We start from the raw sequence: 19,967 nt of genomic DNA on the forward strand, positions 1-19,967 counted from the left end.
CGTACTTTCACAACATCCGAAGTAGTTTTACACAAGGTCTAGCGACGCTTTTCAGTCGCACTGCTGGCCGCAGAGTGATTGACAGGAAGTGGGTGTTTCTGGGAGGTAACTGACCGTTTTCGGGGAGTGTGTGGAAAAACGCAGGCGTGCCAGATACAAATGCAGGGCGTGTTCGTGACGTCAAAACAGGAACTAAACAGTCTGAAGTGATCGCTAGCTAGGAGTAGGTCTGGAGCTGCTCAGAAACTGCACAATCTTTTTTTTGTAGCAGCGCTGCGATCCTTTCGTTCGCACTTCTGCTAAGCTAAGATACACTCCCAGAGGGCGGCGGCTTAGCGTTTGCACGGCTGCTAAAAGCAGCTAGCGAGCGAACAACTCGGAATGAGGGCCAAAGTGTGCGTATCAGTCCTTGCACAGTAAGTCACACAGCTGTACACCAGGGGAAGGGCAGACACTAGCATTAGCATAAAGTCACAGACACAACTACGGCAAAAAGTTCTAAAATCGGTCACGGCAGCCATATGTGGTTTAATATTATGTTACAATATACTATCATATAATATTAGTTTCCACTTTTCGGATAGAATCACAGCACCTTTACCAAAATTTTTCAAGATAGATTTTCAGATTACATTTTGTTTTTAATGATAATATGACAAGTTACAAAATTTGTTGTAGGCAAGAAAAGTATAGTAAGACATGAACACATCTGGTCTGCGTAGGCATTGGATGTTGGTAGGTTGTAACAGGGAACGTAGCTGTAATGGGTTTGTGGGCAAAATTACAATAAATGGACAGAAAGAGCCTGTACCTGGCACAGATCAACAAGTAGAACTATACAATTCTGTAGAAAACATATTAACATACTAAATGCTGCAAACAAAACCTCATTAATTCCAAGCAGGGTTTCACCATAAATACATGGTTTTAACATGACTGCATAATATTCCCTTGTAAACAAAACACTAGTCAGAGGTAGAACTGCTGAACACATTATTGGGCAACTACATCCATGCAGCATTTAGTCTCTCATTATACATGAACAGATGCTAAAAAGGATTACCCCTATCCCTGACAATAATGCTTTCATCATTTGTTGGGAGATCTCTTCCCTGGCTAAGCCACAATTTGCACTATTTAGCAGGCCAGAAAGTTTTATATCAATCAACTCTACCATTCGCCTCTATTGTTGCTCCGCTATCTCCAAAGTAGTAGACAGAAACAAAAAAGGCGGTAAGGCTTCACGTGGTGCTGCTCACTGGGCATCACCACAGGTGGCTGGCAAAGGGCCCAGACCCTGCTAAATACAGTGAACTGTGAATAGGTCAGACGAGGTCACGTTTATAATGGAACGAACGTGTGCATTGACAATAATGCATTTAAAACTGCATCCAGAGAGCTGCCTGACCTCTGCCTGTGGACTTCTCAATACATTGATCTGCCAATTTTAATACAGCCACCAAAGTACCATTACTGGGAAGAGAAAAGCTGAAGTGGGCAGCAGTTGCATGTAAGGATGACCAGCTGAACGTCATGGGCCAACAATTATTTACCCTAATCCAACAGTTTGCCCAATTAGCTGCCAGTGATCACACTGGGAAAATCTGTCCTGACATCTCTATTCGATGAGCCTGGATAACCATGGGAGCACTGGTGGGTGTAAGAATCTCCCAGTACTGCAGCCCCTGTACCTTTAAAACTTTGGAGGGGTAGGGGGGGTGTTTAATAAAACAAAGGAGGTCTTCTGAAATTCTTATGTCAATGAATTTAGAACAAACCTAGACATACAGAAAAAAGTGCCTGAAGAGATATGAAATACAACCAGGATCACAAGGCTAACACAAGGCTAGAATCCCCTGCTGAGAAGATAAGCAGCACATCTTCTGACCTGCTGTTACTGTAGTTTGGATGTCCGCCTTGCAGCACCATATACTATAGCGGAGGTGACAAACCATGTCATGCACATCACTGTTCCAGCACCAAGTGCCAGTGTGTGGGGTGCTGCTTGTAAGAGAAACATTTCAATAATCTCACCTGTCCGCAGCCCAGGGCGCCGCACACAAACGGACGGTCGTCTCCCATCGCTTCCTCTGTAGAAGTAAAGAAAGAAACTGGTTACAGGCTGTCATATTAGCCCCCAATAAATATACATTTTTGTATACCCATAAAATACCTTTGTCTCCTTTGACAATATGTCACAGATGGAAGCATTACACAGATTCCCACACTATACACACAAATCTTTGTTGCCTGAAAGAATATATGGAAACTTATTCCGATTACTGCTATCTGATTCCATGAGTGGGTGGTTATGAACGTCTCCCAGGCCTTGTTCCAGTCCTGCCAGTGATAAGCAACGCACAGCAGCTCAGGTTCTATGTCCAGCCAACCTTGTGCTGGGTTAGACAGGTGCACAAGTTGAAACCATTCACGGGTCTCAAGGAAATCACTGAGCTTTCATCACCCTCACAGTTGCTTCAAAACTGCATCCAAGCAGCACAAGTCCATTTATTCACCTTCCTTATTAGCGGCTCCCATTTCAGATGCACTTCATTCACTTAGCTCAATATGCTTTCATTGTCACTGCCATAGCTCATATACTGCTGTGACAGTAACTTTTCTGCTGGTACTCTAGGAAATGTATAGAATTACTTAAAATTACTGATGTCCTGGACATACCGTTTAATACAGCTATTTACACAGACACAAGTCAGGAGTTATGCATCTGAAGTCATTAAGCAGAGGGTTCAGCTACGTCACACGTGTAATGAAAAACAGTTTTGGAAATATAGAGCAAAACCCTTGGTTTTCCCAGTTAGTTTCAGCATCACATCTAATGAAACGTCATCCCACACACGTCATTCAGATTTCTGACCGCCCACTTCCCTGGTGGGCAGCATAAGGGAGGTTGGTCTACTCTCCAGGGAGTATCACTGACATTCTGGGAGAGGAAGCATGTGTGATTTAAACATGTGAGGATGGTCCAATAAGTAAGATACAAGACCTCTCACGTGTGTAATCTTCTTTATTCATTCTAATTTCCGCCAGGCAGGTAGGCCACTGCTTCCTTTCATGGTCATTAGACTGTGCCTCATATCTCCTACTGACCAAACAACAGCTGTAAGATGGCGGAAATACAGGCAGACATTGAGGTGCGTAGTGTCATCAGATTTCTACGTCTAAAGGGCACATCAGCAGCTGAAATTCATCGCCAACTTGCAATGCCGACGCCGGAATATTAGCGAGGTAGGTATCGAAGTCGAAAATATTACACACATACTACACGTGCAAACACCACACAGAGTGGCCTCTGTGCGGGCGCATTCTCGGCGTGCGTACGCATACACGCACGCTACGTACAATGGCGCGCGGTATGAGTATATACGGTAGCATACGCATTTGCACAGAAACGCTACAAAAGTCATATTCAATATTAAATTCATATAGTGCACAATTTACACATAGGGAGTAATTCCGAGTTGATCGCAGCAGCAAATTTGTTAGCAGTTGGGCAAAACCATGTGCACTGCAGGGGGGGCAGATATAACATTTGCACAGAGAGCTAGATTTGGGTGGGTTATTTTGTTTATGTCTGCTTTATTTTTACACTGTAATTTAGATTTCAGTTTGAACACACCCCACCCAAATCTAACTCTCTCTGAAAATGTTATATCTGCCCCCCCCCTGCAGTGCAAATGGTTTTGCCCAACTGCTAACAAATTTGATGCTGCGATCAACTCGGAATTACCCCCATAGTCTCCACACACATGACCAGCAAGTTACATTTACTCAAAGGGCAGAACAATAGAGATATTCAACTTTACAGGATGTGAGGGGACAGAACCAGGTTAGGACTTAGTGTTTGATATCCAGATGTGCAGTATTTTGAGACCTACGTACCGGTTGTTATGTGCAGTTAATCGCATGAGTCTGCGCATAGATACGCGCAGAATTGTAATATTTGCAAATACTGTAATTACGGTACTCTTGATATTCGGCGGAAACCTGTAAGCACACCAGGACCAAGCATCGCCCACTTATTTAAACCGTGCCCACATCATGCCCGCAAGTGGCCTCGATGCTGGCATTGTGGCGAACGGGAAGCCGCTGTCGGTATAGTGACAGCCGTCAACCAGTACGCCGGGATCCCATACCGGTCCTGCTGTGAATATACACAATTCAGTGAGGACATCACTCAATCAGCAATACCAAGGAGCATTGTGTTGTGTTGCAGATGCTTGTAACATTTTGGAAGTGTATGATAATGCTAGGGGGGGGGGGGGGGGGGGGGGGGGGTGTGGACATTCATAGAAAGCTGTAAAATGGTTTGGACCTGGGGATTAAAATGACTGGCCTGTTATTGAGTAGTGGTGTGTATACAGAGTCGTATTAACTCAATTTGTGTCATTGCGGCCGATGGTGTCACTGTATATAGGAGACGGCAGGGCCAGCATTGGTGGTTACCTGAGTGATATGTATGGTAGCATTTTGCTCTACTATATCGCCTGTGATGAAAGCTTTTAAATAAACTGAAACATTAGGAGGGAGGCCGTGATTTCTGAAACATGTACTACAAGTCTCAGAGTACCATCTATCTACATCTAAACTTACTGCTTAAGATGAGTGCTTTGTCCCCAAGTTGCTACATTATTTAATATTTTTGAAATAATAAATCATTTGCATTAACTCAATGGTGTGCAGGCAGCCATAAATAAACCCCCAGCATCACCAATTTTGCCTCGCACCCCGCAGAGATGGGCATGAAAATCAGTCATGTTGCGTTAGCTCTATATGCGCATTTACACCTTGCCACCCAACATCATGCATAACTGAACGGCCTGCATAATACATTCATATTTACAATGCATTTGTATCATGAACATTTGGATATCCATTATATAGCTGATCTTCTAGAACGCAGCTATAGCATGAGATCTGCACCTTTTAATAGGAGGGTTAAATAACTGCTTGTATAACAAGCTTCACTCCTCAACCATTTCCTGGGAAAGGCCTTTGGACAGCGTATGTATTCCAAACCCATAAGCTCTGCATGTGTATTTTTTTATTATTATTATTTGTAAATGAAGCATGAAGGGAAAAAGCCATTCCTCCCTCCAGCAGCCCAGTCTGGGCCCTTGTCCAAGTCAGCAGCACTGGGCACAGCGGTTCCCTCGGAAAGCTGTGGTGATCGGAGAATATGAAAACTAGCGTCGTCAACAATGAGCCCAAAGCATTCGGTTTTCCAGCTTTTATTTATTTTAACTAAGTAAATAAGTAATTTCATCTTTGATGGTGTAGCCTGCAAAGCATGACTGTGACTTAGTATTAATTATTTTAGAGGAAAATCCTTATTTTCATAAAAGTGTAAACACTTTAAGTCATACACGGATTTCCAACACAGCTTTACTTAAAAGCAATCTATAATTAGGGGGGTAATTCAGACCTGATCGTAGATGTGCGAAAAAACGCGCATCTACGATAATTTTCTCTGACGTGGGGAGACGCCCAGCACAGGGCATGACGTGTCCTGCCCCCCCCCCCCCCCCCCACATGCAAAAGCATCGCACGGCAGCGATGCTTTCGCATGATTCAAGTAGCCCTCTGCCTATCCAGCCTAGCTGTGATTGCAGACAGCTACCGGCCATGTTTTGGGTCACAGCAGCTGCGTGTGACGTCACGTAGCCACCACGACCCACCCCAGCAGTGGTCCGGACATGCCTGCATTGTTCAGAATACTCCCCTTAAAAGGAGCAGACGCCTACAAAACGCGGCGACGATGCCCCGTTCCCGCCCACCTCCAGGTCTTAAACTGCGTTCTGAAGAGAATGCAGTTCAGGACCTTGCACATGCGCATACCGGCGTACGTGGTTTTTGCACACTTGCGACAGGGTCTGAATTAGGCCATATGTCTGTTTTCTCTAGTACCAACTTCTCCAGTCAGCGTACAACACACTCCTTGCATACTGTTTACATTTCATGAGAGACAAATAGGACAAATAGCACATACGCTAAAACAGGGAATGTCACTATCTGCACCCTGGCTACTGGGGCGCTCCCAAGAAAATAGGATGCTCACTTTAACTATTGCCTTTTTATAAAGCAGGCTAAAACTGGCATTACAGTAAAGGGGCATACACATGGGACAATTTTTTCTCTTTTCTAAGCGATCTGTCTACATCGCTTAGAAATGAAGCACAAATCACTCCGTGTGTACACCCCATGGCGATGGTCCCATGCGTCGCCATCGCTGGCTCAGATCCTGTGTACATATCTTAGCACACATCGCTACATGTGAATGGGCGATCTAGACACAAATCTCAATGTGTGTGTGCCCCATACGAGTGGTGTTCTTCAGCGGTCAGCCTACATTGTTTAGACCAGGGGAATTCAACATGTGGTCTTCCAACTGCTGTGGAACTACACATCCCAGCATGCCCTAATAGCAAAACTGTGGCAGGACATGCTGGGATGTGTAGTTCCATAGCAGATGACAGCTACATGTTGAATGCTCCTGTTGTTTATTATATATTATGGTTTATAATGCACACAATGTAAGTAATATACTAAAGATTTAAATAATGTTTTTGCATTAATCAGAATCTAATCAATTAATTAGTGTTTTGTTAAAATTTTAAATGAAAGAAGGAGTCGAGATCTTGTTTCTACGTATCTATAGGGGTAATTCAGACCTGATCGCTAGTGTGCGTTTTTTTGCAGCCCTGCAATCAGATAGTCGCCGCCTACAGGGGGATGGGATAATGCTGTGCAAGTGTGCATTCGCTTCATTAGAAGAGCTGCACAAACATCAGTTTGCGCAGCCCAGGACTTACTCTGCCGCTGCGATTGAATCCTCCTGATCGGGGCCGGAGCCGACATCAGACACCCTCCCTGAAAACGCCAGATCCTGTCTGCGTTTTAAAGACACTCATGTCAGTTACCATCCACAAATGGCCACTTCCTGTCAATCACATTGCGTTCGCACGTGCAATCATTTTTTTCGCACCATCCCGTCGCTAGGCACCGATGCCCGGTGCTGTGGTCTGTCGCGCCTGCTCATTGCGGTGCGTACGCATGTGCAGTTCACATCTGTTTGCCCACTGTGCAAAAATGCACAGCAGCTGTCAGGTCTGAATTAACCCCACTCCCCCCTCCCCACCCCCATGTCCTCAATGGCATGTGGTAAGTATAGGAGGCGAAATGCACCAATGCTCAATGTGAAAGATGGTGAAGAGACTCGGATAGCATCACTAGACTGTCTATGCATGCAGGTCCTAGGAGGACATCATACAGTACTGTTTTCTTAAAAAGGTCCTGAGATTTCTTTGGGATTTTTCAATAATGCTCAATAACTTTTGGACTTAGGGGGTAATACTGAGTTGATCGCAGCAGCAAATTTGTTAGCAGTTGGGCAAAACCATGTGCACTGCAGGGGAGGCAGATATAACATGTGCAGAGAGAGTTAGATTTGGGTGGGTTATTTTGTTTCTGTGCAGGGTAAATTCTGGCTGCTTTATTTTATTTTATTCTGCAATTTAGATTTCAGTTTGAACACACCCCACCCAAATCTAACTCTCTCTGCACATGTTATATCTGCCCCTCTGCAGTGCACATGGTTTTGCCCCACAGCTAACAAATTTGCTGCTGCGATCAACTCTGAATTACCCCTTTTATCCCCCAAGGAATCAACACACGAAGGTGTTGGGAACAGGCAGAATTAATTTCATCACACACTACGGTAATGTGACATGACATTAATAAAATGTATGATGCAACTATTGAGCACTGATTAATAAGCATTACATGGAATGTTTCCATAAGTGTCCTGAACTGTTCACTGGCTGCTAATAATAATTTACAAGTACGTTAGTATTTTTACCTATATACTGTATGCATAAATGACAAAAGTACGGTATTATGAGATGTAGCAGTATATGAAACAGTACTAACCTCACTTTCCATATCATTGCAGCAAAACATTAATGGGTAACTTATTGATATGTATTGTAAATGATGTACATTCTATTGAACAGGTAGTGGGCAACCAAAATGGAAAAAGAAAGCATATCGGAAGTAACGAGTTAATTAAGCAAATAACATCCCATCATGGTACTGTCCTGATTGCCTATAAGTATAGCTAACATGCCTGCAGGAGGAGACCTCGTTGACTCTGAGGCTAACATGCCTGCAGGAGGAGACCTCGTTGACTCTGTGGCTAACATGCCTGCAGGAGGAGACCTCGGTGACTCTGTGGCTAACATGCCTGCAGGAGGAGACCTCGGTGACTCTGTGGCTAACACGCCTGCAGGAGGAGACCTCATTGACTCTGAGGCTGACATGCCTGCAGGAGGAGAGCTTGGTGACTCTGTGGCTGACATGCCTGCAGGAGGAGACCTCGGTGACTCTTGAGGCTACATGTCTGCAGGAGGAGACATGCCTGCAGGAAGAGACCTCGGCGACTCTGAGGCGAACATGCCTGCAGGAGGAGACTTTGGTAACTCTGAGGCGAACATGCCTGCAGGAGGAGACCTCGTGACTCTTGAGGCTAACATGCCTGCAGGAGGAGACCTCTGTAACTGAGAGGTCTGATTGCTGGGGGACTTCTGTCAGGAACTGCAGTGACCAAATGAGCTCAATTTGTTGATGTTTCACAAGCAATGGTGTCTAAGGTGATGTCAGCATGGAACTCCGAGGGGAAAAATATCACCAGAAATAAGCAACCATGGTCACAAGTACATACTCCAGGATCTGTGCATTAACTGTAAAGGGCCCTACACACTGGCCGATTACACTGAGCGATATTAATGAACGAGATATCGTTCATATCTTTCAGTGTGTATGTACCAACGATAAACGACGCGCGGCCCCACGCTCGTTCATCGTTGGTGCTGGCTCGTTTATGCCTGCAAGCCAATATGGACAATATCGTCCATATTAGCATGCAGGGCTATGGGGCCAGATGATGGGGGCAGTAAAGAAACTTCACTCCTCCGTCATCCCCCTCCCCTCCCGGGTCGTCCATCGGGCCTCTCAGCGGCCAACTGCCCAGTGTGTAGGGCCCTTAAGTGCAAAGTGAAAGATTAAAATAAGATTTTACTTACCGGTAAATCTATTTCTCGTAGTCCGTAAAGGATGCTGGGGACTCCGTAAGGACCATGGGGAGAGACGGGCTCCGCAGGAGACATGGGCACTTTAAGAAAGAATTTAGTTCCGGGTGTGCACTGGCTCCTCCCTCTCTGCCCCTCCTCCAGACCTCAGTTAGAGAACTGTGCCCAGAGGAGATGGACAGTACAAGGAAAGGATTTTTGTTAATCCAAGGGCAAGATTCATACCAGCCACACCAATCACACCGTATAACTTGTGATAACAATCCAGTAAACAGTAGGACAATAACATAGCATCAGTTCACGCCCGATGCAACAATAACGTAACCCTTATTGAAGCAATAACTATATACAAGTATTGCAGAAGAAGTCCGCACTTGGGACGGGCACCCAGCATCCTCTACGGACTACGAGAAATAGATTTACCGGTAAGTAAAATCTTATTTTCTCTAACGTCCTAGAGGATGCTGGGACTCCGTAAGGACCATGGGGATTATAGCAAAGCTCCCAAACGGGCGGAAGAGTGCGGATGACTCTGCAGCACCGATTGAGCAAACATGATGTCCTCCTCAGCCAGGGTATCAAGCTTATAGAATTTTGCAAAGGTGTTTGTACCCGACCAAGTAGCAGCTCGACACAGCTGTAGTGCCGAGACCCCTCGGGAGCCGCCCAAGAAGAGCCCACTTTCCTAGTGGAATGGGCCTTAACCGATTTTTGGTAACGGCCAACCAGCCGTAGAATGCGCTTGCTGAATCGTGTTACAGATCCAGCGAGCAAGAGTCTGCTTTGAAGCAGGGCCGCCAAGCTTGTTGGCTGCATACAGAACAAACAGTGCTTCTGTTTTTCGGACTCTAGCCGTCCTGGCTACATAAATCTTCAAAGCCCTGACCACATCAAGGGACTCGGAATCCTCCAAGTCCCGTGTAGCCACAGGCACCACAATAGGTTGGTTCATATGAAAGGATGAAACCACTTTTGGCAGGAACTGAGGAAGTGTCCGCAATTCCGCTCTATCCATATGGTAAACCAGATAGGGGCTTTTATGTGATAAAGCCGCTAATTCCGACACTCACCTAGCCGAAGCTAGGGCTAATAACATGACCACCTTCCAAGTGAGATATTTCAACTCCACCGTTTTCAGTGGTTCAAACCAGTGTGACTTTAGGAAGTCCAAGACCACATTAAGGTCCCAAGGCGCCACCGGAGGCACAAACGGAGGCTGAATATGCAGTACTCCCTTAACAAAAGTCTGAACTTCTGGGAGAGAAGCCAATTCTTTTTGAAAGAAAATGGATAGGGCCAAAATCTGGACCTTAATGGAGCCTAATTTAAGTCCCAAATCCACTCCAGTTTGTAGGAAGTGAAGGAAACGGCCCAGATGGAATTCTTCCATAGGAGCATTCCATATACATATCTTCGCCATATACGGTGATAATGTTTTGCTGTTACTTCCTTCCTAGCCTTTATCAGCGTAGGGATAACCTCAACCGGAATACCTTTTTCCGCTAGGATCCGGCGTTCAACCGCCATGCCGTCAAACGCAGCCGCGGTAAGTCTTGGAACAGACAGGGTCCCTGTTGCAACAGGTCCTGCCTTAGAGGAAGAGGCCACGGATCTCCCGTGAGCATTTCCTGCAGATCTGGATACCAGGTCCGTCGTGGCCAATCTGGAACAACGAGGATTGTTCTCACTCCTTTTCTTCTTACTATTCTCAACACCTTGGGTATGAGAGGAAGAGGAGGAAATACATAGACGGACCGGAACACCCACGGTGTCACGAGGGCGTCTATCGCTACTGCCTGAGCGTCTCTGGACCTGGCGCAATACCTCTGTAGCTTTTTGTTGAGGCGGGACGCCATTATGTCTATCTGTGGCAGTTCCCACCAACTCACAATCTGTGCGAAGACTTCTTGATGAAGTCCCCACTCTCCCGGGTGTAGGTCGTGTCTGCTGAGGAAGTCTGCTTCCCAGTTGTCCACTCCCGGAATGAACACTGCTGACAGTGCGCTTACATGATTCTCCGCCCAGCGAAGAATCCTGGTAGCTTCCGCCATTGCCGCTCTGCTCCTTGTGCCGCCTTGGCGGTTTACATAAGCCACTGCGGTGATGTTGTCTGACTGGATCAGAACTGGTTGGTCGCTAAGTAAGGCCTCCACTTGACGTAGGGCGTTGTATATGGCCCTTAGTTCCAGGATGTTGATGTGCAGACAAGTCTCTTGAGTTGACCAAAGACCCTGGAAATTTCTTCCCTGTGCGACTGCTCCCCAATCTCGGAGGCTTGCGTCCGTGGTCACCAGGATCAAATCCTGAATGCCGAATCTGCGGCCCTCGAGAAGGTGAGCACTCTGCAGCCACCACAGGAGCGACACCCTGGCCCTGGGGGACAGGGTGATCAACCGATGCATCTGTAGATGTGATCCGGACCACTTGTCCAACAGATCCCATTGGAAAGTCCTCGCATGGAACCTGCCAAAGGGAATGGCCTCGTATGAGGCCACCATCTTTCCCAGGACTCGAGTGCAATGATGCACGGACACCTGTCTTGATTTCAAAAGGTTCCTGACCAGAGTCATAAGTTTCTGGGCTTTTTCTATCGGAAGATAAACCCTTTTCTGGGTCGTGTCCAGAATCATGCCCAAGAAAGGCAGACGAGTCGTAGGAACCAACTGCGACTTTGGGATATTGAGAATCCAGCCGTGTTGTTGTAACACTTTCAGTGAAAGAGACACGCTGTTCAGCAACTGCTCTCTTGATCTCACTTTTATGAGGAGATCGTCCAAGTACTTGCGCAGGAGCACCATAATTTTCCGCCATTACCTTGGTGAAAATCCTCGGAGCCGTTGTCTGAAATTGGTAACGACAGTCCTGTACCGCAAATCTTAGGTACGCCTGATGAGGTGGATAAATGGGGACATGAAGGTACGCATCCTTTATGTCCAGTGACACCATAAAATCCCCCCCTTCCAGGCTGGCGATGACCGCTCTTAGCGATTCCATCTTGAACTTGAACCTCTTCAAGTATAGGTTCAGAGATTTTAAATTCAATATGGGTCTGACCGAACCGTCCGGTTTCGGAACCACAAACATGGTCGAATAATAACCCCTTCCCTGTTGAAGGAGGGGAACCTCGACCACCACCTGCTGAAGATACAATTTTTGTATTGCATTTAACACTATCTCCCTCTCTAGGGGGGAAGACGGTAGGGCCGATTTGAAAAACCGGCGAGGAGGCACCTCTTCGAATTCCAGCTTGTAACCCTGAGACACAATTTCTATTGCCCAGGGATCCACCTGGGAGTGAACCCACATGTGGCTGAAATTCCGAAGACGCGCCCCCCACTAGCCCCGACTTCGCCAGTGGAGCCCCAGCGTCATGCGGTGGATTTTGCAGAGGCCGGGGAGGACTTCTGTTCCTGGGAACTAGCTGTATTGTGCAGCTTCTTTCCTCTGCCCCTCCCTCTGGCAAGAAAGGACGCACCTCGGACTTTCTTGTTTCTTTGTGAACGAAAGGACTGCATTTGATAATGTGGTGCTCTCTTAGGCTGTGAGGGAACATAAGGCAAAAAATTTGACTTTCCAGCCGTAGCTGTGGAGACCAGGTCAGAGAGACCTTCACCGAACAATTCCTCACCCCTGTAAGGTAAAACCTCCATATGTCGTTTAGAGTCGGCATCACCTGTCCATTGCCGAGTCCACAGGACCCTTCTGGCAGAAATCGACATAGCGTTTATTCTAGAACCCTAATGTCTCTTTGAGCATCTCTCATATAAAGGACAGCGTCTTTAATATGCCCCAGGGTCAATAAAACAGTATCCCTATCTAGGGTATCAAACTCCTCTGATAAGGTATCAGTCCATGCCGCTACTGCACTACAGACCCAGGCCGAAGCGATTGCCGGTCTGAGCAAGGTACCTGAATGTGTATAAATGGACTTCAGGGTACCCTCCTGTTTGCGATCAGCAGCATCCTTGAGGGTAGCCGTATCCTGGGACGGCAGGGCTACCTTTTTGGATAAGCGTGTTAAAGCTTTGTCCACCCTAGGGGAGGATTCCCATCGTAACCTGTCCGTTGGCGGGAAAGGATACGCCATAAGAATCCGTTTGAAAATCTGCAGTTTTTTATCTGGAGATTCCCAAGCTTTTTCACATAACTCATTCAATTCGTGTGAGGGGGGAAAAGTTACCTCAGGTTTCTTTCCCTTATACATATAAACCCTTGTGTCAGGGACAGGGGTTTCCTCTGTGATGTGCAAAACTTCCTTAATTGCTATAATCATATATCGGAGTGATTTAGCCAACTTTGGCTGTAACTTTGCATCATCGTAATCGACACTGGAGTCAGAATCCATGTCGGTATCTGTGTCAACAATTTGGGATAGTGGGCGCTTATGAGACCCCGACGGTCCCTACGACATAGGATCAGGCAAGGGTTGAGACCCTGCCTGTCCCAATGCATCAGCCTTGTCTAATCTTTTATGCAAGGAATTTACATTATCATTTAAAACCTTCCACATATCCATCCAATCAGGTGTCGGCGCCGTCGGCGGAGACACCACATTCATTTGCTCCTGCTCCTCTCCCACATAGCCTTCCACATCAGACATGTCGACACAAGCGTACCGACACACCACACACACAGGGAATGTCCTTTCTGAAGACAGTTCCCCCACGAGGCCCTTTGGAGAGACAGAGAGAGAGTATGCCAGCACACCCCCCAGCGCTATATAACCCAGGAATAACACAGTAACTTAATGTTAACCCAGTAGCTGCTGTTTATATACTTTTTTGCGCCTAATTATGTGCCCCCCCTCTCTTTTCAACCCTCTTCTACCGTGTATCAGCAGGGGAGAGCCTGGGAAGCTTCCTCTCAGCGTGCTGTGGAGAAAAAATGGCGCTGGTGAATGCTGAGGGAGAAGCCCCGCCCCCTCGGCGGCGGGCTTCTGTCCCGCTTAAATTTTATTTCTTTGGCGGGGGCTCCTACATATATACAGTGCCCAGCTGTATATATGTGTTCATTTGCCAGAATGAGGTTCCAAATGCTGCCCAGGGCGCCCCCCCCCCCCTGCGCCCTGCACCCTAACAGTGACCGGAGTATGTGTAGGTGTGTGGAGCAATGGCGCACAGCTGCAGTGCTGTGCGTTACCTCCAGTGAAGATCACGAAGTCTTCTGCCGCCTGTGAAGTCTTCTTGCTTCTCATACTCACCCGGCTTCAGTCTTCCGGCTCTGCGAGGGGGACGGCGGCGCGGCTCTGGGACGGACGGCGAGGGTGAGATCCTCCATACCAATCCCTCTGGAGCTAATGATGTCCAGTAGCCTAAGAAGCAGGACCTAGCTTCAGAGAGTAGGGCTGCTTCTCTCCCCTCAGTCCCCCGATGCAGGGAGTCTGTTGCCAGCAGAGCTCCCTGAAAATAAAAAACCTAACAAAAAACTTTCTATCAGCAAACTCAGGAGAGCTCACTGAAAAGCACCCAGCTCCTCTGGGCACAGAATCAAACTGAGGTCTGGAGGACGGGCAGAGAGGGAGGAGCCAGTGCACACCAGGAACTAAATTCTTTCTTAAAGTGCCCATGTCTCCTGCGGAGCCCGTCTCTCCCCATGGTCCTTACGGAGTCCCCAGCATCCTCTAGGACGTTAGAGAAATGTAGTTTTATTGCCTGCAAATTTTAAATCAGGAACGCAAGCAGTTAGTTTCAGCAAAATCTATCTGATGTAGATACAAAATATCATGGTATTGCCTCAGTGCATGAACGGGTTTTCACACTTGGCATTGCATATTTATGAGTTCAGTGGTGCAAAGGGTACAGGCAATGGACTAATACGCAATAGAGCAGTGAGTGACGAGTAGCTCGCCACTGTAATCAGAGTAGCTCGCTTGCGGCAGGCTGAATCCAGCCGCCCATCTCGCCCGGCATATTGACATTGCGGGGACTGTACGTGGGAGAGACCTCCATCTTTGCCCCTATGCAGCCGTATGGAGTGTGATGGAGCCTGCACCCCACGCCATCCGGATCATCCAAATGGGGCGTGATAGTGGCATTTAGTCAGGGTTAGTGCCAGCAGTCATATTATTCAAGGCTTCTGTATATGGTGACAGCTGCAGTCAGCACAATGCTCGTGTATTACGACGGAGCATAATGTGGCTGTGCCACAACCTCATTATGCTCCAATATGCTCCACACCTAGTTAGAGCCAAACAAAGTGTACAGTACTGCAGTATCCACTTCACCTGGTCCTACTTCACCACCTACCAAGGACAAAGCTCTCCAGCTGTTAAGGTGGACATTATCTGCATTTGGATCACTGGTAAAAGCCTCATGATTGCAAAATTATCGGATTTATGCTAAGACAGCCGATTATTGATGGTTCGTGCCAGTGTCTTTAGTCCCCTATGAGTGAATCCTAGCCAGCACTGTGGAACTTTCCTAATCTCTCACACAGTTATTTATGTGGCATATTTTATACGATTTTACTGTGATTTTTAATATGTTTATATATTAAATGTGGTGATATTTTTAACAAGCCTTTCGGATTGTCATTAATTTCTTGTAATTCATGATCAGCCAGCGCTGGTAAGCCCACTTCTTTTTTACCATTATTTGTGTATCTGGCACTGCTGGGGTGTATTATTTGTGTATCTGGCGTTGCTGAGGGGCATTATTTGTGTATTTGGCACTGCTAGGGGGCATTATTTGTGTATCTGGCACTGCTGGGGGCATTATTTGTGTATCTGGCACTGCTGGGGGCATTATTTGTGTATCTGGCACTGCTGGGGGCATTATTTGTGTATCTGGCACTGCTGGGGGGCATTATTTGTGTATCTGGCTCTGGCACTGCTGAGGGGCTTTATATGTGTATATGGCACTGCTGGGGGGGCATTACTTGTGTATCTGGCACTATGCGGGGGGCATTATTTGTGTATCTGGCACTGCTGGGGTGCATTATTTGTGTATCTGGCGTTGCTAAGGGGCATTATTTGTGTATTTGGCACTGCTGGGGGCTTTATTTGTGTATCTGGCACTGCTTGGGGGCATTATTTGTGTATCTGGCACTGCTGGGGGCATTATTTGTGTATCTGGCACTGCTGGGGGCATTATTTGTGTATCTGGCACTGCTGGGGGCATTATTTGTGTATCTGGCACTGCTGGGGGGCATTATTTGTATATCTGGCTCTGGCACTGCTGAGGGGCTTTATATGTGTATATGGCACTGCTGGGGGGGCATTACTTGTGTATCTGGCACTATGCGGGGGGCATTATTTGTGTATCTGGCACTGCTGGGGTGCATTATTTGTGTATCTGGCGTTGCTAAGGGGCATTATTTGTGTATTTGGCACTGTTGGGGGCATTATTTGTGTATCTGGCACTGCTAGGGGGCATTATTTGTGTATCTGGCACTGCTGGGGGCATTATTTGTGTATCTGGCACTGCTGGGGGGCATTATTTGTATATCTGGCTCTGGCACTGCTGAGGGGCTTTATATGTGTATATGGCACTGCTGGGGGGCATTACTTGTGTTTCTGGCACTATGCGGGGGGCATTACTTGTGTATCTGGCACTACGCAGGGCGGCATTACTGTTGCAAGGCCACACCCACTTTCACAGGAATACACGCGCATTGGGGGGGAGGGGGTAACTCTTCAAGAGGTTTTATTTTCCAAAAGTAGTTCACACTCCAATTAGGGTTGGAGACCACTGCAATAGAGGAAGGCGATCTAGTCAGATAAATCACTCTTCACCAGTTTTTGAAAGACTAGTTCGTGCGTGGCCTAAATCTTAAGAAAGCTACAGCCTTAGGGGAGAAGTAAATTGTTTTTGCGCACCCAATCTCCCGTCTAAAGTGACAGGAGATTGTGAGGGGCAAGTTGTTGTTTTTTTATCGTACTGATCACACTCAGTTAGACTAGGTTTAGCTGTGTAAAATGGCTAAACCCAATCAAAGTACTGAGCGCAACACAAAAAGTATGTTTGGGCACCCAAACAAGTAACTTTTCACATATTTCTTCTCACCATCACAGGGAGCTGTGAGAGCAAATGTTGTTGCCAGCAGCATGCAAGCCCATACGGCAGCACAACTAAATTGTTGCTGGCGAGCACCCATTAAACAATTAAATTCCCCCTTAGTGGTTCTGTAATTTTGGGGCTAGGTTTGGATGTAGGCATTCCTCTAGAGAGCAACAGTACGAGAGTGGGCAGTACGGATGATGGTGTAATGGTTAGCATTACTGCCTCACAGCACTGAGGTCATGGGTTCGTTTACCACTATGTGGAGTTTGTATATTCTCCCCCGTGCTTGTGTGGGTTCCTCCACGTACTTTGGTTTATTCCCACAATTCTCTAAGATATACTGGCCTGACAAAAACAATTAGCCCAAGTGTGTGCATGTACATGTGTTTAGTGCAGACTAGATGGACCAAGTGGTTATTATCAGCTGCCAAATTTGATGTTTCTATGTAACCCTCATGCTGCTTGCTAAATAATGCTACAACAGAGTGACCATATCTCCTGACAACATTGGTGTCAACGCGCCCATCCACAAACCACGTGTGGTCACTCAATGGTTTGATGATTATGACACGAATGTTATTACTCCCCAGATCTGAATCCAAATCGGGAATTTATGGAATATTCTGGAACAATAACTGCGACAGCACTTCTGCCACCATCAACCAAACATCAGTCATGTAATTTAAGATGAAAATTGGTCCTCAGTGCCGTGTGTAATGCTTCCCATACACCTAAAGATTTATTGTCTGATCAGGCTGGTTGGAACGAAAATCTGGTAATGGATGGAAGCCAATGACAATTGACTATTTGCTCCAAAATAACAGAAAACTAACAAAAACAGTCGTTCAGACAAATTGGTTAAATCAAATCAAATGTATTTAACCAATTTATCTGATTGACCATTTTTGTAAGTTTTGCAGTGTTTGGGAGCAAATGGTCAATTGTCATTTGTTCCCATCCATTACCAGATTTACGTTCCAACCAGCTGGATCGGACAATAAATCTTTAGATGTATGGCCAACTTAAGTCAAACATAAGTGTCTCATTGCATATTATTAAAGGAAGTCACACTGTTCATTCACTCAGCTGCATACATGATTGCAGTTGCTGGCTAATACCCCTTTCACACAGCCCAAAATTTCCCGGGTTAAAACACATGAACGCGCATCAACCCAGGAAATTTCTGTGTGAAAGGGTACAGGGACAAAATCCCGGGATTTCTGTCCCTGCATTTCAACCCTGCAATCGACCAGGGTTGGTCCCGGGTTCTTCCCTGGAACCTGGACAGTGTGAATGGTGCAGGGACATGTCCCACCTTCCTGGGTTGCCTCTGCTGATGCTGATTGGCTATTCAGGGCACTTCCTGGTCTTGTGTTTTTTCTGAGACGCCCATTTTCAGAAAATGCAGGGCCATCCCGGGTTCAGTATGAAAGGTGCAGACCCGGGATGTCTCGGCTCCAAATGCTGGTATGAAAGGTGCAAACCCATGAATGTCCCTGCATGAGCCCGTGGCAGAATTCCCGGGTTTTGTCCCTGCATTTCTGGTGTGAAAGGGGTATTTAGAGTTGGGCCAAAAACAGTTGCAACACGACTGCGTTCTTACTGCTACTCCCCGTAACTGCCCACTAGCGGTCCCTGGCTGTCAATCACTTTGCGAATAAAGCCTCTCTTTACCCGCCATTGCAAGAACTTTGCAGCATATGCACAGTGTTACTTAAATACATGCGCAGTCGACCAATAATAGGAATCTTGTTTAACTCCATTTTTGAATCAGGCCTTCAATTTAAAAAATAAAAAAAGTTGGTTGCAGAAAGCTCCGTCTATGCAGACATATTATGTGTACAGGTGGGCAGTAGAAAAAGCCCATACTGCCACCAGAAACTGAATCAACTGATCTGGGTGCTACTGTCACATGACCACAAAATATACCTCTTTGGCCACCTAAGGTGATGCTGAACACAAACATTTGGACACAATTATATAAAATAAATATTTAAACCTGTTCCAGCTTGTGCGGCAGCCAGAATTCCACCCCAAAGGTGACTGCACAGACCCCGCTATAGAGGCACAAAGGTGACGCTCGCAGATTCCTACAGAGCTGAAGTGCTGGCACGTACGGCTCATTCTTTTTCACATTTCCTATTCTGAGGCTGCTGTTAAAACAACAGAGTCCCACCGGCTTGGCTTGCTGCCTGCCTGGGAGAGGCAAAGTAAACCATGGAATGCAAGAGGGGGGGAGAAAAAAAAAATCCCACAGATTTCTGGGGGTGAGCTTGGATTTCCTTGATTTAAAATTCTAGATTCTAGCGCTTGCTAGGAAGGACAGAACTCTAGAAGCAGCAGACCATTTCGCTTTGGTTCTATAATGAACGTTAATAAATAAAATGACAAAGATTGGAAATACAGAGCATACTATGAAATTGCCTTAGAAACATATAAAACACAAATGTAAGTACAGAACTACAGGATACTCCATTCCTTAAAAAAAAAAAAATGCATCCAATAAAATGGCTCTTTTCTTTCAGACCACAACAAACTTTTGATTGGTTACCTGTGGGCTGTATGTCTGCAATTCTTACATTGCTCTTGAAATATGGGAAGAAAAAAAAAAGGATTTGTTCTGCAGTGAAGACTCTTCTCTCATGAACAACTGTCTAGGAACACCAACATATAACAGTGCTGGAAAGTGTATGGGGGGGAAGGGGGGGGGGGGGGGTATTTGTGTATTATGTTAATAATCCCAAATTGACATCAAACAGTACAGTTGTCTAATTTATATCTTGGACACCCAGAATGAGCTACGTATACAAATACACACATGGTTATTCCCCAATTCTCCATTTGGTTGGTGCTGTAAAGCTTT

The 19,967-nt window shown here is 46.3% G+C and overlaps 1 protein-coding gene across 5 annotated transcripts in view; it reads right to left on the bottom strand.

Annotated features, from left to right (window-relative positions):
* ATF7 (activating transcription factor 7) overlaps positions 1-19,967 on the bottom strand; it is a 218,173-nt gene that overhangs the window by 78,910 nt on the left and 119,296 nt on the right. For 4 of the 5 annotated variants that reach the window (XM_063952152.1, XM_063952151.1, XM_063952154.1 and 1 more), the window contains exon 2: positions 2,035-2,090. In XM_063952152.1, the coding sequence (XP_063808222.1) occupies positions 2,035-2,090 (56 nt within the window). Of the gene's footprint in view, positions 1-2,034; positions 2,091-19,967 lie in introns of those variants that run through there. The other variant, XM_063952155.1, reaches the window with a different exon arrangement.

Source organism: Pseudophryne corroboree, chromosome 2, assembly GCF_028390025.1.
Source record: "Pseudophryne corroboree isolate aPseCor3 chromosome 2, aPseCor3.hap2, whole genome shotgun sequence".
NCBI lineage: Eukaryota > Metazoa > Chordata > Amphibia > Anura > Myobatrachidae > Pseudophryne > Pseudophryne corroboree.